This window comes from Aotus nancymaae, unplaced genomic scaffold (genome assembly GCF_030222135.1).
Source record: "Aotus nancymaae isolate 86718 unplaced genomic scaffold, 86718_ANA_hifiasm-v0.15.2.pri h1tg000079l, whole genome shotgun sequence".
Taxonomy (NCBI): Eukaryota; Metazoa; Chordata; class Mammalia; order Primates; family Aotidae; genus Aotus; species Aotus nancymaae.
The window spans coordinates 25,878,950-25,905,010 of NW_026988494.1; the positions used below are offsets into that span (position 1 = coordinate 25,878,950).

Here is a 26,061-nt window from a genome sequence, read left to right on the forward strand (position 1 = left end):
GTGTCCAGCCTCCTCAAGGACCGCTGAACCTCCACGGGATGGCGCTGAGGCCAGGGTTTACTCTCTCCTGCCACCTGCTGGTCCTTCGCTGCCTCTCTTCTTTCTCTAGGACACTGACGGTATCCACACAGGATAATATTCTGTCACCCAGAGTTCCTTCCAGTGGCTCATACTAAATCCAGGAAAATCAGAAATTCACAGATGACGAGGACTGGAGGAGACACAGGGCTCTTTCTAAACTGGGCTCAGAGCCAGAGCTCTCCAGAACCCTTAAAAACTGATAGCTCCTGGGCAATGGACAGCCCACAGGCAAACCTTGTTTGGCTCATGCAATGTTGAATAATTTTGAGCCAATATATAAAAATTTAGAAAGTTACCTAAAAAATCTAGATTTGTAATGTGATGTTACTGGGTATTCATGAAGTTTCAAAGCAGAGAACAAGAAGGGATTCCGGCTGGGCGCGGTGGCACGTGCCTGTAGTCCCAGCTACTCGGGAGACTGAGGCTGGAGGATCTCTTGAGTCCAGGAGTTCTGGGTTGTAGTGCGCTATGCTGATCGGGTGTCCACACTAAATTCGGCATCAGTACGGTGACCCCCCCCCCCCCCGGGAGCGGGGGACCACCAGATTGCCTAAGGAGAGGTGAAACAGCCCAGGTCAGAAATGGAGCAGGTCAAAACTCCCGTGCTGATCAGTAGTGGGATCGCGCCTGTGAATAGCCACTGTGAATAGCTACTGCACTTCCACCTGGGCAACATAGCGAGACCATGTCTCTCAAAAAAAAAAAAAAAAGGAAGAAGGGATTCCGGCTGCAAGACACACAATGCATGATATACGGAAGGAGGGCAAAACCAATCACCCCAACAGCTCCACAAGAAAAGACAATTCAAAGGACTGCACCGAAGGGAATCCATGGACCCAGGAAGGGAGAGCTCTGACTCTTCCAATCCTACTACCCCAATACCCCAAGCCCAATGAGGAACCTTCTGGAACTTGTAGATGGGCAGGGTGGGCAGGGGGGTGGACAGATCCTGCTTCTCACCTGGAGAATTCTTTTTTTTTTTTTTTGAGTCAGAGTCTCGCACTGTCACCCAGGCTGGAGTGCAGTGGCACGATCTTGGCTCGCTGCAATCTCCACCTCCTGGGTTCAAGCGATTCTCCTACCTCAGCCTCCCAAGTGGCTGGGACTACAGGTGCATGCCACCACGCTACCTGGCTAATTTTTTGTGTGTGTTTTTTTAGTAGAGATGGGTTTTCACCGTGTTAGCCAGGATGGTTTTGATCTCCTAACCTCATGATCCGCCCACCTCGGCCTCCCAAAGTTCTGGGATTACAGTTGTGAGCTACCGCTGGGTGTGGTAGCACACACCTTTAGTTCCTGGTATGTGAGAGCTTGAAGCATGAGGATTTTGAGTCTAGAAGGTTGAGGTTACAGTGAGCTGTGATTGCACCATTGCACTCCAGCCAAGGCAACCGAGCAAGACCCTGCCTCAAAGATATATATAATAATTCCTGTATTGAAAGTGATCAGGAAATCATGGAATCTGATCTGTTCCTCCAAGATGGCATCTAAGGGCAGAGAAGAGAATTCAGAGCATTGTTGAAGAAAGTGGGAGACACAAGTGACTTCCTTTTATCAGTCCTGCCAAGTTCAGCTCTTCCAGTGCACTTTACTCATTGACTTCCCTTATAAAACCCCATTTCCCCACAACTGAAGCAGCTGCCCTAAAGGAAGGTGTCCTGTGGCTCATCGCAGCCCCCACAGCTCACAGGATGTGAGCCACTTGCCTCGCCTTCCCACAGGTGTTACCTGCCCCTGCAGCACTGAAATGTACAGTCCCTGCTCTAGCTCTATTCCTCATCTTCCAGTGGGCAAATGGAGGCCCAGGGAGGACAAGTCATACATCTAAAGTCACACAGAAAAGGAGCAGAGGCTGGGCATGGTGACACGCCTGTAATCCCAGCACTTTGGGAGGCCGAGGTGGGCAGATCGCCTGAGCTCAGGAGTTCGAGACCAGCCTGGCCAACATGGTGAAACCCTGTCTGTACTAAAAATACAAAAATTAGCCGGGCGTGGTGGCAGGCGCCTGTAGTCCCAGCTACTAAGGAGCCTGAGGCAGGAGGATGGCTTGAACTCAGGAGGTGGAGGTTGCAGTGAGCTGAGATCATGACACTGCTCTCCAGCCTGGGCAACAGAGCGAGACTCCATCTCAAAAAAAAAAAAATTAAAAAATTATAAATATAAATAAATTAAAGGAGCAGAGCTATATCCTAAATCCACACCTCAGAAGGTAAAGTCTAGGAATGGAAATTGTGTGTGCCCCCTTTCCTTCAGTAGACAGTTCGTTACATATCCTCACCCACACAAGAGCACTTCCCCCATCCTTTCTGATGGCGTAAGAAGAGGCACTAGGGCCCTGGGAAGCTGTGGCAGCAGGGTGGGCGTGGGGAGAGGCTCAAAGGCCCACCCCCTCACACCTGCAGACCCTCCCACTTCTGCCCCACCCTCAAGCACGGGATGAAAGCAAACGGCTTTCTTCTTTGGTTCATTCTACACAGAGCTCAGCTTTAATTGGAATAGAGGAGCTTGTCAAGAGACGATTCATCCTGTAACCCTGTGTCCACGCAGAGGCCTGCTCAACGGTAGGGACACCAAGGGGCTCCTAATCCTCTTGTTCCTCTCCATTTCTGAACTCATATCTTCCCCTCAGCCCCATGGTGCTGGGAACGCGATACTCTCTTGGATTACAAACCCCAGGATGGGAAGGCAGAGAGAAGCCCCTCCCCTTCTCTCCAGCTGAGCCACTGCTTCCTCCAGGCCTGAAAGCGGCCAGAATCCCCAAGCGCAGCTGAGTCCAGAACAAGAGCTTCTGCCTTTGGTTTCTTTTATTTTTTGTTTTTGGAAACCACGTCTCACTCTGTCGCTCAGGCTGAAGTGCAGTGGTGAGATCACGGCTCACTGCAGCCTTGATCTCCCTGGCTCAAGCAGTCCTCCCACCTCAGCCTCCCGAGTAGGTGGGACTTTTGATTCTGCACCGTGAGTACCTATGCCTCTAAGTTCAAAAAAGTCCAACATGCTGGGCTTTTTTCATTGTCGTATTTTTTTGTAGAGGTGGGGTTTTGCCTTGTTGCCCAGGCTGGTCTTGAATTCTTGGACTCAAGTGATCCACCCCTCTTGGCCTCCCAAAGTTCTGGGATGACAGGTGTGAGCCACTGCACCCAGCTGCCTTTAATTTTGAAGAAGATAACACTGATTGGCTCTAAGCAGGGCAACTGAAAACACTTTCACTCTATACCCTTTGTACCTTTTGATTCTGCACCATGAGTACCTATGCCCGTAAATTTAAAAAAGTTAATTCTTTTTCTGAAAAGAAAAATTCTTCCTGACTCCAAAGTACAGGAGGTCCTAGAGGGTCACTCCTCCAAGACCACCTGGGCTTTGGGGGCTGTTAACAGAGGCCTGCAGGGAGCAGGCAGCAACTAAAATGAAGGGAGATTTGTGTGTTTTGTTTAACCTTTTTAATTTTATTTTTATATATTTTTAAATAGAGACAGGGTCTCACTGTCGCCCAGGCTGCAGTGATGCTATCACAGCTCACTGCAGAATCGAACTCCTGGGCTCAATCCTCCCACCTTTGCCTCCTGAGTAGCTAGCACTATAGGATTGCCTAGCTACTTTTTAAATTATTATTACTATAATTATTTTGTAGAGAGAGGGTCTCAATATCTTGCCTAAGCTGGTCTTGAACTCCTGCGTTCAAGTAATTCTCCTGCCTTGGCCTCACAGTGTTGGGATTACAGCAGTGAGTATCATTTCTATAGAAGTAAGGGAGACAAAAAGTCCAGGTAATTGATGTTATTATTCTGGTTTTTTTTTTAAACTACACCCCATTTCAGCAGTAATTGTTTTATTAACTGAGGTTTTACTGTGTTGTAAAGCCCCAGTGGCTGGGGTTTTTTTTTGAATTCATTTATTTTACTTTAGGTGCATACTGTATCTGGCATTTCTCCCCTGTTATCCCTCTCCACCCTCCCCTCCCTCCCCACCCCTTGCTGTCTCTCCCCTACCCCCTCCGACAGCCCCCAGTGTGTGATGCTCCTCTCCCTGAGTCCACGTGTTCTCATTGTTCAACACCCACCTATGAGTGAGAACATATGGTGTTTGGCTTTCTGTTCTTGTAACAGTTTGCTGAGAATGATAGTTTTCAGATTCATCCAAGTCCCTACAAAGGACACGAACTCACTGTTTTTTATGCCTGCGTAGTATTCCACGGTGTATATGTACCACGTTTTGTCCAGTCTATCATTGATGGGCATTTGGGTTGGCTCCAGGTCTTTGCTATTGTACACAGGGCTGCAGTGAACATACAAGTGCATGTGTCTTTATGGTAGAATGATTTATAGTTCTTTGGGTATATACCCAGTAATGGGATTGCTGGGTCAAATGGAATTTCTGTTTCTAGATCCTTGAGAAATTGCCACACTGTCTTCCACAATGGTTGAACTAATTTACACTCCCACCAACTGTGTAAGAGTGTTCCTGTTTCTCCACATCCTCTCCAGCATCTGTTGTCTCCAGATTTTTTAATGATTGCCATTCTAACTGGCGTGAGATGATATCTCAGTGTGTTTTTTTTTTAATTGCATCTTAGGTTTGGGGGTACATGTGAAGAACATGTAAGATTGTTGCATAGGTTCGTACGTGGCAGTGTGGTTTGCTACCTTCCTCCCCATCACCTATATCTGGCATTTCTCCCCATGTTATCCCTCCCCAACTCCCCACCCCCTACTATCCCTCCTCTATTTCCCCCAACAGACCCCAGTGTGTGATGCTCCCCTCCCTATGTCCATGTGTTCTCATTGTTCAACACCCGCCTATGAGTGAGAACATGCGGTGTTTGATTTTCTCTTCTTGTGTCAGTTTGCTGAGAATGATGGTTTCCAGGTTCATCCATGTCCCTACAAAGGACACGAACTCATCGTTTTTTTATGGCTGCATAGTATTCCATGGTGTATATGTACCACATTTTCCCTGTCCAGTCTATCATCGATGGGCATTTGGGTTGGTTCCAAGTCTTTGCTATTGTAAACAGTGCTGCAATGAACATTTGTGTGCATGTGTCCTTATAGTAGAACGATTTATAATCCTTTGGATATATATCCAGTAATGGGATTGCTGGGTCAAATGGAATTTCTATTTCTAGGTCCTTGAGGAGTCGCCACACTGTCTTCCACAATGGTTGAACCTTACACTCCCACCAACAGTGTAAAAGTGTTCCTATTTCTCCACATCCTCTCCAGCATCTGTTGTCTCCAGATTTTTTAATGATCACCATTCTAACTAGCATGAGATGGTATCTCAATGTAGTTTTGATTTGCATTTCTCTAATGACCAGTGATGATGAGCATTTTTTCATATGTTTGTTGGCCTCATATATGTCTTCTTATGTAAAGTGTCTGTTCATATTCTTTGCCCACTTTTGAATGGGCTTGTTTTTTCCTTGTAAATCTGTTTTAGTTCTTGGTAGATTCTGGATATCAGCCCTTTGTCAGATGGGTAGATCGCAAAAATTTTTTCCCATTGTATTGGTTGTTGACTCACTCTAATGACTGTTTCTTTTGCTGTGCAGAAGCTGTGGAGTTTGATTAGGTCCCATTTGTCTATTTTGGCTTTTGTCACCAATGCTTTTGGTGTTTTGGTCATGAAGTCCTTGCCTATGCCAAAGTCCTGAATGGTTTTGCCTAGATATTCTTCTAGGGTTTTTATGGTGTTAGGTCTTATGTTTAAGTCTTTAATCCATCTGGAGTTAATTTTAGTGTAAGGTGTCAGGAAGGGGTCCAGTTTCTGCTTTCTGCACATGGCTAGCCAGTTTCCCAACACCATTTATTACATAGGGAATCCTTTCCCCATTGCTTGTTCTTGTCAGGTTTGTCAAAGATCAGATGGTTGTAGATATGTTGTGTTGCCTCCAAGGCCTCTGTTCTGTTCCATTGGTTTATATCTCTGTTTTGGTACCAGTACCATGCTGTTTTGATTACTGTAGCATGATAGAATAGTTTGAAGTCAGGTAGTGTGATGCCTCCAGCTTTGTTCTTTTTGCTTAGAATTGACTTTGCTATGTGGGCTCTTTTGGTTCCATATGAAGTTTAAGGTGGTTTTTTTCCAGTTCTGTGAAGAAGGTCATTGGTAGCTTGATGGGGATAGCATTGAATCTGTAAATTACTTTGGGCAGTATGGCCATTTTCACGATATTGATTCTTCCTAACCATGAGCATGGAATGTTTCTCCATCTGTTTGTGTCCTCTCTTACTTCATTGAGCAGTGGTTTGTAGTTCTCCTTGAAGAGGTTGTTTACATTCTTTGTTAGTTGTATTCCTAGGTATTTTATTCTCTTTGTAGCAATTGTGAATGGCAGTTCATTCTTGATTTGGCTCTCTTTAAGTCTGTTATTGGTGTATAGAAATGCTTGTGATTTTTGCACATTGATTTTGTATCCTGAGACTTTGCTGAAGTTGCTTATCAGTTTCAGGAGATTTTGGGTTGAGACATGGGGTCTTCTAAATTTACAATCATGTCATCTGCATATAGAGACAATTGACTTCTTCCTTTCCTAATTGAATACCCTTCATTTCTTTTTCTTGCCTGATTGCTGTGGCTAGAACTTCCAATACTATATTGAATAGGAGTGGTGAGAGAGGGCATCCTTGTCTAGTGCCAGATTTCAAAGGGAATGCTTCCAGTTTTTGCCCATTCAGTATGATATTGGCTGTGGGTTTGTCATAAATAGCTTTTACTATTTTGAGATACGTTCCATCGATACCTAGTTTATTGATGGTTTTTAGCATAAAGGGCTGTTGAATTTCGTCAAAGGCCTTCTCTGCATCTATTGAGATAATCATGTGGTTTTTGTCTTTGGTTCTGTTTATGTGGTGGATTACATTTACAGACATGCATATGTTGAACCAGCCTTGCATCCCCGGGATGAAACCTACTTCATCATGGTGGGTAAGCTTTTTGATGTGCTGTTGCAATCGGCTTGCCAGAATTTTATTGAAGATTTTTGCGTCTGTGTTCATCATGGATATTGGCTTGAAGTTTTCTTTTATTGTTGAGTCTGCCAGGTTTTGGTATCAGGATGATGTTGGTCTCATAAAATGATTTGGGAAGGAATCTCTCTTTTTGGATTGTTTGGAATCATTTCAGAAGGAATGGTACCAGCTCCTCTTTGTATGTCTGGGAGAATTTGGTTGTGAACCCATCTGGACCTGGGCTTTTTTTGGTTGGTAGGCTGTTGATTGCTGCCTCAACTTCAGCCCTTGTTATTGGTCTATTCAGGGTTTCAACTTCTTCCTGGTTTAGGCTTGGGAGGATGCAAGTGTCCAGGAATTTATCCATTTCTTCCAGGTTTACTAAGTTATGTGCATAGAATTGTTTGCAATAATCTCTGATGATGGTTTGTATTTCTGTGGAATCTGTGATGATATCCCCTTTATCGTTTTTTATTGCATCTATTTGATTCTTCTCTCTTTTCTTTTTTATTAATCTGGCTAGTGGTCTGCCTATTTTGTTGATCTTTTCGAAAAACCAGATCCTGGATTTATTGATTTTTTGAAGGGTTTTTTGTGTCTCTATCTCCTTCAGTTCTGCTCTAATCTTAGTTATTTCTTGTCTCCCATAGGTTTTGAGTTTTTTTGATTTTGCTCCTCTAGCTCTTTCAATTTTGACAATAGGGTGTCAATTTTGAATCTTTCCTTGCTTCTCATGTGGGCATTTATTGCTATAAATTTTCCTCTAGACATTGCTTTAAATGTGTCCCAGAGATTCTGGTATGTTGTGTCTTCGTTCTCATTGGTTTTGAAGAACATCTTTATTTCTGCCTTCATTTCATTGTTTATCCAGTCAACATTCAAGAGCCAGTTGTTCAGTTTCCGTGAAGCTGTGCGGTTCTGGGTTGGTTTCTGAATTCTGAGTTCTAACTTGATTGCACTGTGGTCTGAGAGACTGTTTGTTATGATTTCCGTTCTTTTGCATTTGCTGAGGAGTGATTTACTTCCAATTATGTGGTCAGTTTTAGAGTAGGTGTGATGTGGTGCTGAGAAGAATGTATATTCTGTGGATTTGGGGTGGAGAGTTCTGTAAATGTCTATTAGGTTTGCTTGGTCCAGGTCTGAGTTCAATTCCTGGATATTCTTGTTAATTTTCTGTCTCATTGATCTAATATTGACAGTGGAGTGTTGAAGTCTCCCACTATTATTGTGTGGGAGTCTAAATATTGTTTTAGGTCGTTAAGAACTTGCTTTGTGTATCTGGGTGCTCCTATGTTGGGGGCGTATATATTTAGGATAGTTAGCTCTTCCTGTTGGATTGATCCCTTTACCATTATGTAGCATCCTTCTTTGTCTCTTTTGATTTTTGTTGGTTTGAAGTCCATTTTGTCAGAGACTAGGATTGCAACACCTGCTCTTTTTTTGTTCTCCATTTGCTTGGTAAATCTTCCTTCATCCCTTTATTTTGAGTCTATGTGTGTCTTTGTATGTGAGATGGGTTTCCTGAATTCGGCACACTGATGGGTTCTGACTTTTTATCCAGTTTGCCAGTCTGTGTCTTTTCATTGGGGTGTTTAGGCCATTTACATTCAATGTTAATATTGTTATGTGTGAAATTGATCCTGCCATTTTGTTACTGGCTTGTTTTCTTTCCCATTAGTTGACTCATTTTCTTCAGTGCATTTTTGGTCTTTGCCAACTGGTTTGCTTTCTGTGCCTAGTGTTTCTTTCAGGAGCTCTTGTAAGGCTGGTCTGGTGGAGACAAAAGCTCTCAATAATTGCTTGTCTGTAAAGGATTTCATTTCTCCTTCACTTACAAAGCTTAGTTTGGCTGGATATGAGATTCTGGGTTGAAAGGTCTTTTCTTTAAGGATGTCAAATATTGGACCCCACTCTCTTCTGGCTTGTAGGGTCTCTGCTGAGAGATCTGCTGTGAGTCTGATTGGCTTCCCTCTGTGGGTAAAAGAGGGAAACCTGACCTTTCTCTCTGGCTGCCCTTAGCATTTTTTCCTTCATTTCAACCCTGGTGAATCTGACGATTATGTGCCTTGGGGTTGCTCTTCTTGAGGAATATCTTTGTGGAGTTCTCTGTATTTCTTGAATTTGAAATTTGGACTGCCTTGCTAGGCTTGGGAAGATCTCCTGGATAATATCCTGGAGTGTGTTTTCCAGCTTGGATTCATTCTCCCCATCATATTCAGGTACACCGATCAAGCGTAGATTAGGTCTTTTCACATAATCCCATGTTTCTTGGAGGCTTTGTTCATTTCTTTTCACTCCTTTTTCACTTGTCTTGCCTTCTTTTTTTATTTCATTAAGTTGGTCTTCAATCTCCGATATCCTTTCTTCTGCTTGATCGATTCGGCTATTAAAACTTGTGTTTGCTTCATGAAGTTCTTGTGCTGTGTTTTTCAACTTCATGAAGTGGTTTATGTTCTTCTCTAAGCTTCCTATTCTAGTTAGCATTTTGTCTAACCTTTTTTCAAGGTTTTTGGTTTCTTTGCATTGAGTTACAACGTGTTCCTTTAGCTCTGAAAGTTTGTTATTATCCACCTTCTGAAGTCTGTTTCTGTCAGTTCGTCACACACCTTGGTCAAGTTGTGATCCTATGTTGTTGAGGAGTTGTGATCCCTTGAAGGAGAAGAGGTGTTCTGGTCTTTGATGGTTTCATCTTTTTTGCACTGGTTTTTTCCCATCTTTGTGGATTTACTTGGCTGTGGTGTCAGGGACCTGCTTGATGAGGTCGTTTGTCTGCCTATGGAGGTGCTACTTGGTTTCTAGGGACTCCTTCAGGTTACTAGGGAAGCTTCCTGTGTTATTTTTGTTTATACTGGGAGATTAGGCCCTCCTCTTCCGTTGATCTGTAGGCGCTGCTGGGTTATCAAGAATGCTGTCCCGTTGCTATGTAGGCTTCATGTGTTTTTTGTTTAAACATGTAGCCCATGTAACTCTAGTTACATGTAACCCATGTAACATGTTTTGTTAAAACATGTAGCCCATGTAACTCTAGAGGTAACTCTAGTGGTGGGTTGTGCCCTTCCTCCACTGGGCTGGATCATTCAGGGTTCATCTCAGACTGTGGCACTGGCTGTGCAACCCACTAGAGTCAGAGCTTCAGTCCAATGGCTGGTTTTAAACATGGCAGGTAACTCTCTACCTTGGCAGAAAAGGGCCCTGAGCCCCCTGCCCCCTTCTTTTTGAAAACACAAAACATTTTCTAATCATAGGCACCAGTAAAGGTTTTTTTGGGGCTGGGTGTGGTTGCTCACACCTGCAATCCCAGCACTTTAGGAGGCTGAGGCAGGTAGGTGGATCACCTGAGGTCATGGGTTCGAGACTAGCCTGGCCAACATGGTAAAACCCTGTCTCTACTAAAAACACAAAAATTAGCCAGGCATGTTGGCACGGGCCTTAGTCCCAGCTACTTGGGAGGCTGAGGCAGGAGAATAGCCTGGAAGGCAGAGGTTGCAGTGAGCCAAGATCTCACCATTGCATTCCAGCCTGGGCGACACAGAGAGACTCTGTCTCAAAAAAAAAAAAATAAGGTTTTCTGGTAAGCTTTGTCTATTTCATACCTTTCAACCATTTCCAAAGACTCTTCTAAAAGCAATTCTAGTTTTGAAATGTTATGTAAGCCTCACTGATGCAGAGTACATAAAATAAAATACAAACTTCAGAGTTTGAAGGGATGTTACATTAAGATCAGGGCGTCACAGTGGAAGGCGATTCTGGCAAGGCTGGGCTGGTTCCCGGGCACTGCACGATGCCCCGAATATTTTCTCTTTTTCAGACTGTGGTTTTCATCTGTTGACCCTGCACTGTGTCTTCATCAAGGGTCAAAACGCTTCAAGTCTGACAGATCAGCCTTTACCACCTGAAAGATCCAAGTTCCCTTCTGAAATCATAAGCAAATATTAGCCTTCTCTATGGAAAGGAAACTGCTAATGCAGAAGCCAAAACACCAACAGGAGCCCAAGCAGCTAAGGCCTCATCCAGGCAGGATGTGAAATGTCAGGCTGTTAGTCTTATATTTTCACTGCAGTGGTTACAAGATGGGATTGATGGAACAAAACACAACATTGACTTTGGAGAATTCTTTCCCTCAGCTTTAAATATTGACACCCACTCACCAGGCTTGAGAACTAGAGAAGCTGCATGGATTTCTAGAGTGACGAATCATTTCCTCTGGCCACCATTCCTTGGCTATTAAGAAATGCAGAAAATGCCAGGTTGGTGCCACATAGCACATGCCAAGTGCAGAGACCCGTTTCTTTTTTCGTCTGACTACAGAGTAGACCTATAGTCACACCACCAAGGTAGAAAGGTCACAGTCTCTCCAGTAATTGACACAATAATGAAATCAGACAAAACTAAGCAATCAGTGTAAGACAGAAAAAGAGGTATGTGTAATCTAATGATAAACCCAGGTTAAAAGACAGCATTAGGGAGGTATTTGTATCTTCATTGCACTGCTAAGCCATCTAGTATATACACACATCTCTAAAATTTTCTGTATAAAAATTCTGGTTTCAAACTACATTCCCCATATAGACTAATTTACTTAAATATTTAAACCCCAGGACTCTAGTAGCTAAAGGAGTTAAAATCAAAGGATGCAGGTATTGCCCTGACTAAAAATGTAACCCAGTTGTGCTCTAATAAACATTTAAGAATTCAAATATGCTTTTATAGCTGGGAGAAAAACTTACATATTTGTGTGGCTCCCTTGACCCTAAGACCTCCCTGCCAGCATTCTCACATTAGTGGAAGTTCTATCCTAAAAAAGATGAAAATCTATCAAAACACAACACAATCCACAGCTGTACGTTCATCCCTGAAACCATCAGGAAGTCTTCACATTTGCAGGCTCGCCTTGGCCAAAATTTCAGACAGACTCCCAGGAATTCTGGGAGAGCAGAGGGTCAAGTTGTAAACTCCCAATGCTAGTGTTCAAGTATCCTGGACTTTCAGCTCTGGGTTCTTCAAGCCTCTTCCTGGAATTCTTGAGCGACCTTCCCTTTACTATGATTTGCTCCTGCTGTGACTGTGTGAACGGCATCATCACATGGGGATGTAAGCTGTGCCTGACTTGCCTAAAATAAGCAGGCACATCCCATCAGTAGACCGGGACTTGCAGGAGAAAAGTAGAAAGTGAAATCGCTCTCACACACACACACAGAGTTCTACTCAAACTATAAGCTTTTATTATATTTTACAGATCATTCATTCAGGACATGCTGCGTCTGGGGTTGGCATCATTTCCCTTTCGAAATGACAGAGCACATGTACAAGTCTTGCCCACACGGAACTCACATGTGCCTGGCAGGAAAGAGCTCTCATGAAGTGCCAGCTGGATGTGAGCTTGCTCCCGCAGCAGCGGTGCCGTCCTTGTTTCTGAGCTGCCACCTATTCCCTGGAGTTAGGTGAGTCAAAGCTGAAATTTAGCTAGGAATTTACGTTTCTAATTTTATATTTTTCACTGTAGTCTGGTCCGGTTTTAGTCTGCTTTATAATCAAAGGTCACGCAGTCACTCTAATATGATCATTTTGAATACAGAAATTTGTTATTCAAATGCTGTACTGCAAATGAAAGACAAAGCAGGTCTCAATATCATGGGTCAGAAACAACTAGAAAATTGTTCCTTTTCCATTTTGCCACCCTGCTCAGTTTTCCCCATAAACGGTTCCAGTTTGGAAAACAAGAGCTTCCCCTCTCAGACAGATGCAACGGTGAGAGGAAGGGCTTTGCTCTTAAATAGAAGCTGCAGCTAAAACTCTCCCCGTCTCATCCTGCTGGGTATACGGCTCACACCGTCTTTCCTGAGTTGGGGAAAACTGCTGGCACTGAACAGCTGAAAGGCTCACTGAAATCTATGCTTCAAGAATGAGGTTAAGGCAGTACAACAAAACACGTGGACACTGAAGGGGTTCTTAATGCCCATCACCTATTCTGCTCATCTCAATGCCTTCTGATAAGCTTCTCAACATTTGTTCCAGCCCAACCACTGTGACAAAGCTCCCTTGCCCAAAGATCCCGAGTCTAGACAAAGGAGGATAAGAAATGTGAAGTCTAAAGCTATTAGAATATAATACAGCAGTTAGTGAAGTAAATTAAACGTGACGCTCGCCTGCATGCCGATCAGTGTTGAAACTGAAGATGGTGTTAGCAAAGTGACTCAGACCCACAGCAGAGATTTGATCAAGGACACAGCTCTTAAAAATAGCAACAATATCTAATTCTCCTATCCAACATTTAGGAAACAATCCAATAGCAAGAAATGAGAGGAGTTCAATGCCAACAATTTGACCTGTGGGTAATGAACCTATTATGTCCTCCAAAGAAAACGTCCTTGCTTTCCCTGGGACCAACAGAGATGGAGAAAAAAATAAAACACAGAGGCTGGGGGTTGCGGGTGTGGGAATCAGCACAGAGGAGGTTGGAGAGCTATGAATTCAAGAGAATTCAGCAGAAAGACCTGAACATTTTAAACCAGCGTAAGCTGAGAGTTAGGAAGTGTTTAAAATGTGAGCCCCCGGACCTCTCATACTACAGTAAAAATGTATGTACTCTTCAAAAGTGCTATCTACATGTGTTGCAATGTGGGGTACTGAGGAGTTCTTTAGCAGCCGGACTCCTTGGAAGCATGGAAGGAGCACAGCTACAAATTCACAGTCAATCAAGAGTATGTCTGAGAAAGGGCATCCCTTTGACCCAGTCAGCATCTGGAAGAAAGAGGCTTTTAGCAGAGGAAGAGAAAGATGATAGCCCCCAACAGAACCCATCAGACTGTGCCTATGATGAATGAGGTTTACAGCAAGATCTCCTTCAAAACCAGCTTGTAGATGGGGGCTACTCTTTTTATAGCAAATTCTAAGAATTTATTTATCACTGTCCTTCCAAATTAAAAAAAAGATAGTTTATTATAACTTTCAAAATTGCAGAACGTCAAGCTGAATATCAGTAGACACATACAAAAAACCACTCATCTCTAAGTCATCTTCTATACCCTCTCAAAATTTGGCCAATGAATTACGCCTCAGGGAATTTTCCAGTTCAACCCCATACACCAGCATGGAACAAATGGGAACACTAGCCTTTCGGTTTTGCCCGCAGTTCCCAAGTGCTCCTACAGGTGGAATACCTGCTGCAGGTCATTCTTGCTGCCGTGGGGTGAGTAAAATGTCCATGTGTATGCCTCTGGTCCTACAGGCTTTGTTCTCTTTCTCCTTGTTTTGTCTCATTCTACAGGGGTTGCCTTACATACTCTAATCAAAAGATGTCTTCTGCTCAGAATCACAACAGATAGTGAGTGGTTCAAGTGAGAAGTAATGTTACATAGTAAGTTGCTGAATCTACAATGATAAATTGAACTCTGGGGTTACAACTCAAATATGATTTCCGGGTAAAGAAAATCATTACTTGGCTGGCTAGTGAAATGCTTAGTTCCTTCTAAAATCGTAATTGCAATATGGTTTTCTGCTTCATGCTTCATCCCAAGGCATACATCAGGTAACCTACATCTCCCAAAGGATCAACAGACCACTCCTTCCTATTTTACCCCAGTGTGGAGAAATTACTCCTGAGCCCAGAAGCTGTCGCATAGGTGGCTTGGCTTACTTGGTGCTCAGGCAATAACTGCCACAGGCCCCACCTTGATGAACACTGTCAATTTCTTTAAATATGATGAGACTAAGATGGAGGCCCCTGCTCAGAGGAAGCAAGGACGTAAAGCCGGGACAGGCTGAGTTGAGGGTCCCTAAGCTAACAGTCCCAGCTGACACGATGGAACGTGAATACTGAAGCCAATAATCTTCTGAAAATCTCTTTTTTAAAACCCAGACACCCTTTTTTCTAATCAGGAAGTCAGGGACAGGGAGACATTCACATAATTACCCACCAACATGTTCTTCTTAACAGAAGTGAAGATTATTTTAAGAATATGAAAAGTGTTTCAAGACATCTGTTTTCAGGGATGGACCACAGCAACAGAAGTACTTCTCAGATCTGGTTCATTTTAAAGTCTGTCTGAAGAATAAGGGCAGTTAGCTTTCACAAGGTACCAAGACATGTCCTGGCAAAAACATTTCCGCTTTAAGTTATATGCTGTCAAGTTCAACTATTTATACATATCTGATCCTTTTCTGTCAGCTAAAAAGGTACAATTTTTTTAAAAGTCCACAATCAATCATTTCTGGTAGGATGAAGGTGGAATTTTGGTAGTATTTTATGCTTCAGGACACAGATGAAACCAAAAGGTCTGCCACTGTCTCTACATTCACTTCTTCAAAGGTCCTTTTCTCGTTTTACATGAATTCATCTGAATCATTGCCATCCTGTAGGAAACAAAAAAACAAGACCATCAAAGCCCTGAAAATAACTCAATATTTAACATTTACAATTATCTTAATTAGCGAGCTGCCTTCTCATCTCAGTTGCTGAGTTCAGAAAGTAAAATAACTACATTGATTCATCACTTCTCCATCTTAAATGGTCAGTTTCCTGAGAGAGGTGAATTAGCAGCTGTATCTGTGAGGTGTCATTACATGACCTGATTACACAGCAACTAAAGACCACTGATTTCTAAATAATGAAGTAAGTCCCACCTGACCAAGTATAGTGCAAAACAAATGTGACTATAAGAAAACATGATAGATCCTTCAACAAATGTACCAAGCAAATGCTGCCTCAATAGCCTCGTGCCAACAATTCTGCCAACATGCAAAATATTTCTGGTCCAAGTTCCAGTAATTTAAGCTTCAACATTTTCACAGATTTGTGACTTCACAACATGGCTCTGATCTCTTTTTCTTTTTTAATAGGAAAGGCCATTAGGAAGTCAAACATGGGCAAGTTTGCCAAGTTAGCTGGTTTGCCACATTTTTAAATTTAAAAAACCTGCATGATGGTATACAGCACAAAGGGACTGATTTTATTGTGTGGCTTATGAGCAAGTCCTGAAGGCCACGCACAAAGGTAGAGCCCTGACTCCTTTCTGGCCAATATTCACTAAGAGTGTACATTCTGATTTGCCAGTGTCACAACCTGAACACTGCATTTGTTTTATCTTCTTTCTCTTTCCCATTGCTTGACACGAGCGTTGTTAGACAAAGGGATCAGACTAAGGCTTATCTAAGCAGCCCTTATTAAAGAAGATAGAGAAATATGACACGTTTTGGTTCCTGTGCAGTCTGGTTTTAGCTCCAGCTTCACTTAGTGGTTTTCTCCGTGCGTCTCTTCCATTAGCACAATGAACTGAAGCCACAGTAAAAATGCCTTCGACAAGTACACAAAGAGCAGACTAATGATTGTGTTATATCCAGGCACCAAGACGATGATCGCCCTAGAGTCTTAATCTGAAATAAAAGCAGTAGTAATGTTTGAAAGAGTCATTTAGTATCTTCAAATGTCAGTTTTAGATCCCAAACACTGAAGATGAACAACTCAGTAAGATAGTTTGGGTTGTTATCAATGAAACTATGTAATTCCCTATAAAGGCTGTGAGTTAGATTTGCAGAGTTCCTGCTTGTCTGGGGCTACGTTTTGGAATTACAGTAATTATTCTTCTTGATGAACCTATATAAGCTAAATTAAAACTTAAGTCCTATATTATAAAAACACTTGCCTATGAAAAAACAACTGATCACATTCTAAATTGGATCATAAAACATCTGTATCCCTTATACTTCTACACTGCTGGTGGGAATGTAAACTAGTATAGCCACTATGGAAAACAGTGTGGAGATTCCTTAAAAAACTAACAGTAGAACTACTATTTGATCCAGCAATCCCACTGCTGGGTTTCTACCCAGAGAAGAAGTCATAATTCAAAAAAGATACTTGCACGTGCATGTTTACAGTGGCACGATTCACAATAGCAAAATTGTGGAATCAACCCAAATGCCCATCAATCAACGAGTAGATAAAGAAACTGTGGTATATATATATGATGGAATATGCAGCCATAAAAAGGAATGAATTAACAGCATTTGCAGTGACCTGGATGAGACTGGAGTCTATTATTCTAAGTGAAGTAACTCAGGAATGGAAAACTAAACACTGTATGTTCTCACTGATATGTGGGAGTTAAGCTATGAGGATGCAAAGGCATAATGATACAATGAACTCTGGGGACTCAGGGGGAAGAGTGGGTAGGGGGTGAGGGATAAAAGACTACAAATATGGTGCAGTGTATACTGCTCAGTGATGGATGCACCAAAATCTCACAAATCACCACTAAAGAACTTACTCATGTAGCCATATATCACTGGTACCCCAATAACTTATGGAAAACAAAAACAAAACACAAACATCTGTATCCCTTAACAGAAGATGTTTATAAGGAGAATTAGCCTATTCTTTTAAAGTATGGAGAAAAACTATAAAAACATTTTCATTGAAAGAGAGAATAAAAACACCCAGTGCAAAACTTCCTTGGAATCTTGAACCTTATTCATACTTGGAAGTCAGGAACAGAGGTTGCAAGCAACAGAGGGAGAGGAAGGGTAGAAAGGTTAGCAATCTTTTGGGCTACAAATTCAGTTTCTTAATCTTGGGACTTTCAACATCTGTCACTGGTCAGATGGTGTTTGCATATGTATGTATGTATGTATGTATATATGTGTGTGTATTTGTTTATTTCTCAACTCTAGAATGATACACAAAGTTTAAAAATCCATAATGATGAGAATGAAACAACTAACGTCATGAAATAATATGCAGGCTAAATTTCTGGTGGAAAGTAGCCTTTAAAATATGGAAAACTTCAATAAGCAAAATAATCACAACAATGACATCTGAGTTGTGGTATATTAGAGACTTCTGTTTAGCTGTTAAATTGTTCCAATAGTTTCAAGAAATCTAAAACTAGCTTCCAGAAAGGATTAAACACATCTCATCTTTTCATATTGACACTCTGGAAAAACAGCAACAAAGACTATATGGATAAGGTATAAAAATATGACTATTTACAGAATAGGTCAAGGAAGACTTTCACATAGGTGTGTCTCTGCTTAAATTCTGAAGCAGCCCTGTGAAGTAATATGTCTCCATTTTACTCCCTCAGAGAGGTTAAATGACTTTTTTAAGGATCTAACCCAACCACTGTGACAGAGCTCCCTTGCCCAAGGGATTTTTAATCCTCCCCCATTAGCAGATAACAGTTAAGTCTCTAAACTTCAAATTCAAAGCTCTGTTTCATTTATTAATGTCATTCTGGAATTTTTCAGGAATCAATTATAAAGAAACATCTCTGATTCATAAAGGAGCTTCATAAATTTAGTTTAGAGACGGGAATAAGAATGTTCTTACAAATTTTTAGAAGGCGATGTAGATATAAACAAGATGTAAGATCCTATTAATTCTAATTCATGCACTAAATCTGGGGTTTGACTAGATGATTATAAGGGATCTTAAATTCTTGTTACAGTTGGTCCTTGGTTTCCTTATCTGTGAATTCAACCAACCTCTCAGCTCAAAAATACTTAGAGGAAAAAAACAATTTTAAAAAATACAATAAAAATAATATAAATTTTAAAAAACAAAATATGACAACTATTTACATAGTATTTACACTAAGTAGGTATTATAAGTAATCTATAGAGAACTTGAAGTATATGGAAGGATGTGCATAGGTTATATGCAAATACTACTCCATTTTACACAAGGGACTCAAGCATACTAGGATTTGGTAGCTTTAGCGAGTCCTGGAACCAGTCCCCCACAGATATTGAGGGATGACTATATTTTTAAACTATACTATGAAACATGCAAAAATCCCAAATATGTCCACCCAGTTTGCATTTTCTGCAGACTATTCCATAGCATCTAAATTGTGCTATCTTTAGACACCTCAAAATAAATTTTGGGAAAGACAGTGCTCAAGGACAGTCATTCTCTGACATAGTTCCAATCAAATAATTAGCTGTGATGTTAAGAAGATCCTTTCAGTACTGTGTTACAGGTCACCATCTGTTTATATCTCAGGTCCTAAGGAACATGAAAACAACCAATTTTGTCACTTACGCTTCACTTAGTCATGTAAGATCTTAGGGTAAATACTTTTATTTTAATTGAAGGTGATAATTTTGTTCTCACGCAGTTATAATATGGACTCTACTGACAAAGAACACTAATAATTAAAGGCACTTTTGCATGCCTACAATCAGAAAAGAGGGGAAATAAAGAATAAGGTCCTATAAATATAAAATCAATGGACCTGTACTCCACAGTACACAAGCTCTGACAATCTCTTTCCCTGAGATGGCCTACTTAAACACACATGAGAACATCCATAGGGAAGGAGGCACAATGCCTAACAGAATCCAGCCTGAGTGGTGTCCTGGTTACCAAATCATGGTCACCTATTTGCAACATGCAAAGCAATAATGGCCAGTAACACAATTATAAAAAACTCTTAGTGAATTATTTCAAGGCAAACTTATATGCACACTACTTGAACATACCTGATTTGAAGACATATTTTCTACTTTCATTAGTGATGAATAGCTCCTAGAAGGGGGAAAAAAACACATTTAAAATATGGTGATCCAGCCAACAAATATTTGATGAACATTTCCTGTGTATCCAGCACTGCTCATGGGCTTTAGAAGAAACACAAGAGCTACTAGATATAATCTCCTCACTCAAGGAGATTGTAACATTTAAAGGATAAATATTTATAAACAATCAAAAAGATGTGCACAGTGCTTTACAGTTTACAAAGTGCTTTCTCCGCTTGTTTCATGTGACCACCTCCACAATAACTTGGCGAGACAGGTGGCATTATTCCTACTTTTCAGATGGGGAAATTCACCTACAACCAAGATCTGATATGATTTACAGATGAGGTATACAGCTCAGACTATAAATGCTACAGGAATTCAAGGAGCAAACACATCAGTGTGGGCAGGAACTGTCAGGGCACACTTCACAGACAAGATGGAACCAAACCAAGGCAGTCAAATGGGCAGGATGAATGAGGGGGCATTTCAGATCCAGAGAGTGGGATGAGCAAAGAGACAGAGATGGTATCTATAAGGACTTGCTCAAGATCCAGCTAACTCAGTTAGGTTCTCAAAGTAAAGTAGTGGGAAATCAGGCTGGATGTGGGGCCCAATTATGTTGTCCTAATTGCACAACTGAACACAATGTGTTCAGCCAGAAGCCAGAATACACAACTGAGTAAAACCATAATAAGGTTCAGTGGGTATTTATTAAATATCCATGATGCATAAGACCCTGTGCTAAGCCTGGGTGAAGGATCAGATGAGAAGAAAACAGAAAATGATGACTAACACAAAGCCTGGACCCACAGAACTTACTACAAGGGGAAATAAGACGTATTCTTCAATAACTACAGTGAAAAATACTGTTAAAAAATATACAAAGAGACAAAGAAAAGTGAGGCTACATAATACCAGTGTTTTGAAAAGAGTAATGTGTAGCAGACAGAGTAGAGAGAGGAGCGAGGTAGTCAAGGCAAGAAGGTCCATTCACAATAACAGTATTTACCATTTACTAGGTGTCCTTTATTTGCTAACAACTGTAGAAAGTGCTTTCTACATAAACTACTGCTAATCCCTACAGCCACCTAATAGGTCAAGGAGCATTTTAAGACCATAGTACAAAATAGAAAGCAGAGTCAGGGTGGTTAAGTAAATTATCCAAGGTCTTAGAGATAAGAGATGCCAGGGTTTGAAGGAGGTCTGACTCCTAAGCTCACACTCTTAATCAGGCCACAGCTTACTGCAATACCCCAATCTGAGGGCATAAATCCCTGGAGTTAACAGCTGTAATGGTAAGAAGGAATAAAACAGAGGAGAAACAACAATGACATCAACGTTTGTAGCTTCAGTGATTTGAAAAAAATAGGAGAAATGAAAAAATGTTGCAAAGAAGATGTGCCTGGTTTGAGACATGCTGCATTTGAAGCCATCATGAGACACCCAAGTAAATATGAACTGTAGAAACTGAAAACTGAAGACCAGTGGGAAGGAGAAATGCCACAGTCAAAGATAATGAGTTGGGAGACACCCAGACGGAGAGAACAGCTGAAGCTTCTAAGAGTAAGTGGTGTCTACAAGGAATTGAAAAAACAAAAAATAAAAAACAGACAGGATGAACAGGTTGCATGAGCAGGAGGAGAAAGACATGTTGTGAAACACAAGTGGTTACTGCAGAGAATGCCAATTCTCACTGCATCTGAAAATCACTTGTGAAGATTAAATGGATCCGTAGGCCCAGTTGTAGGGATCCATCTTCCCAGGCTGAAGAACCACTGGGTCAGAATTCCCATCTGTGTGACAGTGATGCACAAATTTACCTTTCTTGTGCCGGGTGCAGTGGCTCACACCTGTAATCCCAGCATTTTGGGAGGCCGAGGCAGGTGGATCGCTTGAGGTCAGGAGTTTGAGGCCAGCCAGGCCAACATGGTGAAACCCTGTCTCTACTAAAAATACAAAAATTAGCCAGGCTTGGTGGTGCATGCCTGTACTCTCAGCTACCTGGGAGGCTGAGGCAGGAGAATCGCTTGAACCTGGGAGGTGGAGGTTGCAGTGCACCAAGATCATGCCACCGCACTCCAGCCTGGGTGACAAAGCAAGACTCAGTCACAAAGAAAAAAAAAAACAACCAAAGAAACAAAAAACCCACAAATTTACCTTTCTTTAGTTTCCTCTGCGCTCCATTTCCATTAGTCCAACTAACTCCCCGACATGTTTTTGAGATCTCAAGGGTATTTTCAGGCTCTTAGGGCCATCTCCAGCTCATGTTCTTCCCTGCTAAACCAGTTTAGTTCTTTTCCAGTGTTCCCCAGCTCAAAGAATGGCATCACTGTCCATTCCATTTCCAACTGGAAACCTCAAAGTCATTCTTAGCCCCCTTTCCCCTGCCCTTCACATTAATCCAAACTATCACCCAATCCTAACATTTTACCTAAAATTCTCTCATGGATCCATTTCTTTCTACCCCAAGTGACCACCATAGTCTAAGCTACCATCATCTGTGATGTGGAATGCTCTTAACTGACCTAGCCACATGCACTCTGGTTCCCTTATGAGGTCAGCAAAGTGACCTTCCCAAAACACAAGCCTCATTGTATTAACCCATGATTAAAACCTTCTGATGGCTTCACTGTGCTCTTAGGATGAGGGCAAACATGGCCAGCAAGGGCCCACATAGACTGGCCCCTTGATCCAAGTGCCCTCTCACCCCTGCTGCTCCAGACACTTGCGACTTTAGTCCTGCATTTTGCCTTGCTGCTCCCATACAAGGTCTTTGCATACATAGTTCCCTCTGCTTAGAGCACTGATTCCAACTCTTTAGCTGTCAGAGTTTTGATCTTGGCTTCAAGACTACTATATCAGGGGCCAAGTGTTGTGGCTCATGACTTTATCCCAGCACTTGGGGAGGCTGAGGCAGGAGGATCACTTGAGCTCAGGAGGCTGGGCAACATAGCAAGACCCCATCTCTATAAAAAATAAAGATATTAGCCGGGCATGGTAGTGTGAGCCTGTAGTCCCAACTACTCGGGAGGCTGAGGTGGGAGGATCACTTGAGCCCAGGAATTGGAGGCTGCAGTGAGCTATGATGGCACTCCAGCACTCCAGCCTGGGATATGTTTGGCATGTATTTAACAGAAACAGACATAGCAGTTGTTTTTGGTTTTCCGAATCCATGGAGATTATTAAAAAATGCAAGTGATTAGTGACAGCTTAGAAAGTGGGACTAATAAAACTTTTGAAGCAAAAATTTCATTCAGTTAGATTGAGAATTATTTCCTCTCAGTTAATAGGAATATTTTGTATGTTGAGGACACTATGGAAGAAAGCTCAGAAGATATAAAAACTGTGATTTGGTTTTTAAGTTTTGTTTGGATACTTGCAATTTCTGAAACTCATGAAGTCACACTAATGCCCTACATTTTAGTAGCATACAGTTTAATATGTATTATGACATCTATAAGTTACTTGATTTATATTGAATACAAATTACTTTAAAATTGAAACAAAAAAGGAATCACCATACCAAGGAAGCTAATCTCACTAGATTCATGATAAATGACTAGTCATTCACTGCGTAGACAAAGGACTCTGTCCCCTCTAAGGGGAGGCAAGGATGCACGAGTGCTTCCCAAACAGGAGCTCAGAGGTAAGACAAGGAGGCACAGCACACACAGCGCTATTTACAGTAGAAGGCAGTGGCAGTGTGTAAAAGATAAACAAAAAAAGGTACAAAGAAGTCATTTCTTTGTACTGACAGTCATGAGACTGTCATCAATTTGATTAGTTAATGGTCTCACCATTTCCTCTTAACTGACCTAGACACACCCACTCTGGTTCCCTTAACAATCAGATCAGCAAAGTGACATCATTCGACCTGTAAGTCTACTTTTTCCCAATTTTCCACAAAATGTATAAAGGCTCTTTATCACTTACAACATGAATCCTGGACAGAAGGAAACCTTCTAAGTCACTCTACAATATTCCTAATTTTTCATTCTTTCACTTGCGTATGTGTGCCCTCGACTCTGGCCTTGCCAGTCTGTTCATTCCTTGCCTCAAAGGAAGCATGCTATAGACTCTTGGCTTCAGAATTAGACTTCAGTTTGGATTCCTGCTTTGTCAGTTACAAGCTAAAATCTTTCCACATTATTCTCCACGCTGAAGTAATCTTTGCCTGAAAATCAAGTTCATGTCAATATTCAAATTGAAGATGCATTTACCCGTGACTTACCATTTCACCTGGGTCTTGTACTTCTCTCATTTCAGTTACCTGAGCTTTGAGTTATAATTCTGATCTCCCAGTCTCTGTCATAACTTTTTATTTTTTGAGACAGGATCTAGCTCTGTCACTCAGGATGGCGTGCAGTGAGCTCACGGAAGCCTTGGCCAACTGGGCTCAAGCAATCCTCCCACCTCAGCCTCTAGAGTGTAGCTGGGGCTATAGGCTTGCACCACCATGCCTGGCTAATTATTTATTTTTTATAGAAACAGTCTAATTTTGTTGCCCAGGCTGATCTCAAACCTCTGAGCTCAAGTAATCCTTCTGCCTCAGCCTCCCAAAGTGCTGGAATTACAGGCATGAACCACTTTGCCCAGCCCCATCTCAACTTTTAAACAGCCCTCTCAGGTAGCCATAGTCCTTACCCTTTGTTTTGACTGCCTCAACCTCTCATCTGTTACTCACCCATCCAATAGTAATGATGTTTCCCTGATTATTGCTTATTTCTTCTGGTTTTGACATCTACATGGGTTGACTTAATTTTGATGTAATAAATATTTGGTACAATAACACAAAAAGCCAAATAAAAATGCAAAATTAAAATAAATCAGGTAATAGGAATAGATTTCTATATCTTGGGTGGAAGATTCAAAGACAGAAATGAAAGTGATGCTAGCACTGCAAAATGTATAAAAACAGATTACAAAACAAGTCAGAAGCTTAGAGCCTATTGTTGAAATTTCACAAAAGCTGCAGAACGCAGCAGGCAAACAGCCTCTGGATGTGCCAAGCAAATCTTTGCAACGTCACCAAGTCCTGTTCCCAGCACTGCAGCCCTGTGCCATGTTCTTCTATCCTCTGCATCATGTGACAGAAAGTTGTCTGTGTGGCATATGGTTAATGGAAATAAACATAGCAATTGTTTTTGGTTTTCTGAGATCCATGGAGATTATTAAAAAATACATAAGACTAGTGACAACTTAGAAAGTAGGACTGATTAGATAAACTTTTGAAGCAAAAATCTTATTCAATAAGACTGAGTTTTCCCTTTAATTAATAGGAGTATTTTATATGTTGATGACACTATAGAAAAATGCCAAGAAGATACGAAAACTGTGTTTTGGTTGACACATTTTGTTTAAATGTTTGTAATTTTTGAAACTCATAAAATCATACTAATGTCCTAAATTTTAGTAGCATGCAATTTAATTGGAATTATGACATCTATAAATTACTTGACTGATTTATAGTAAATAAAAATTACTTTAAAATTGAATAAAGTAAATAAAGGGCAGAAGAATAGAGTAAGTAATGTGTGTAGGTTTGAGAATCACACTAAGACTAAGTAGTTACATGAGCTTGTGGCAAGTTTCTGAGTGCTTCTCAGGCTCAGTTTCCTCTTCTGTAAGACGCAGATAAAAACCTGCCATGGCTATTGCTGGAATTTAATGAGACAATGCAGTAAAGTACTTTGCAGTGCAGTGTTTGGCAGATGGAAAATGTTCAGAAGGGTAAGCGATTCTTCCTTATTAAATGTTACAAGTAAATTAGGTGATCTTACGTTCCTATTATGATGTTCCATCATGTTCTTAAACAAAATTATGTTAGATCTGTAAAGGCCACTAAAAGGCATGTTTTCAATTTCCCTCCACTCCAAACTCAAAACAAAAAAGAATTAACTGCTCTAAATCTTGCATCACCCAGAATGCCATAAATTTTACCACACTGATGGAGTTAATACTGTTTCTTTCACTTCAAACACAAATCAGACTCACAATTCTAGGCTGTATCAAATATTTAAACATATATGTTAGTTGGCCTCATGTTAGCAGATTACAACTCAGGGTAACATTTCTGAAGCTCTCCATTTGAACACTGTATTTTAAATGAGGCTACTAAGCCTGTTTTAGCAGAACCCCAACCAGAAACACATACATGTGAATAATAAATAACAGTACATAATCATTACACCTGCATTTTGACCCAACAATCTTTCTAAGAATCCAGGTCATTCCAAGAAAACTGGGTAGGACATGTCTAAGCAACTTGTTTCTGATTCTACACCATTTCCAAAGGCAAAATGTGTTATCAGTAACCCTTTTTCTTTTTGGTATATGTACTGCAAATGAAAAATCATGGAAAAATGTAGGAGTTCTGTGATGAGAATTTGCAGGATTAATTTCCTTTAATTAGAACATCTAGGGGCTCTTCGGGTACAATACTATATGGGAGAACGTCTACATTCAGTCTCCAGAACCTATAAATATGTTATATGGCAAAGTAGACTTTGCAGAT

General features: G+C 41.3%; 1 protein-coding gene across 4 annotated transcripts in view; it reads right to left on the reverse strand.

The window, feature by feature from the left end:
- Positions 1 to 12,227: 12,227 nt before the first annotated feature.
- CCDC25 (coiled-coil domain containing 25) overlaps positions 12,228 to 26,061 on the reverse strand; it is a 36,295-nt gene continuing 22,461 nt past the window's right edge. For all 4 annotated transcript variants that reach the window (XR_010339607.1, XM_064368735.1, XM_064368736.1 and 1 more), the window contains 2 exons: positions 19,509 to 19,554; positions 12,228 to 15,380 (listed from right to left, as the gene is read on the reverse strand). Coding sequence is in view for 3 of the 4 variants with exons in the window: in XM_064368735.1 (XP_064224805.1) it covers positions 15,351 to 15,380; positions 19,509 to 19,554 (76 nt within the window). In the remaining variant the exon portion in view is untranslated. The remainder of the gene's footprint in view (positions 15,381 to 19,508; positions 19,555 to 26,061) is intronic.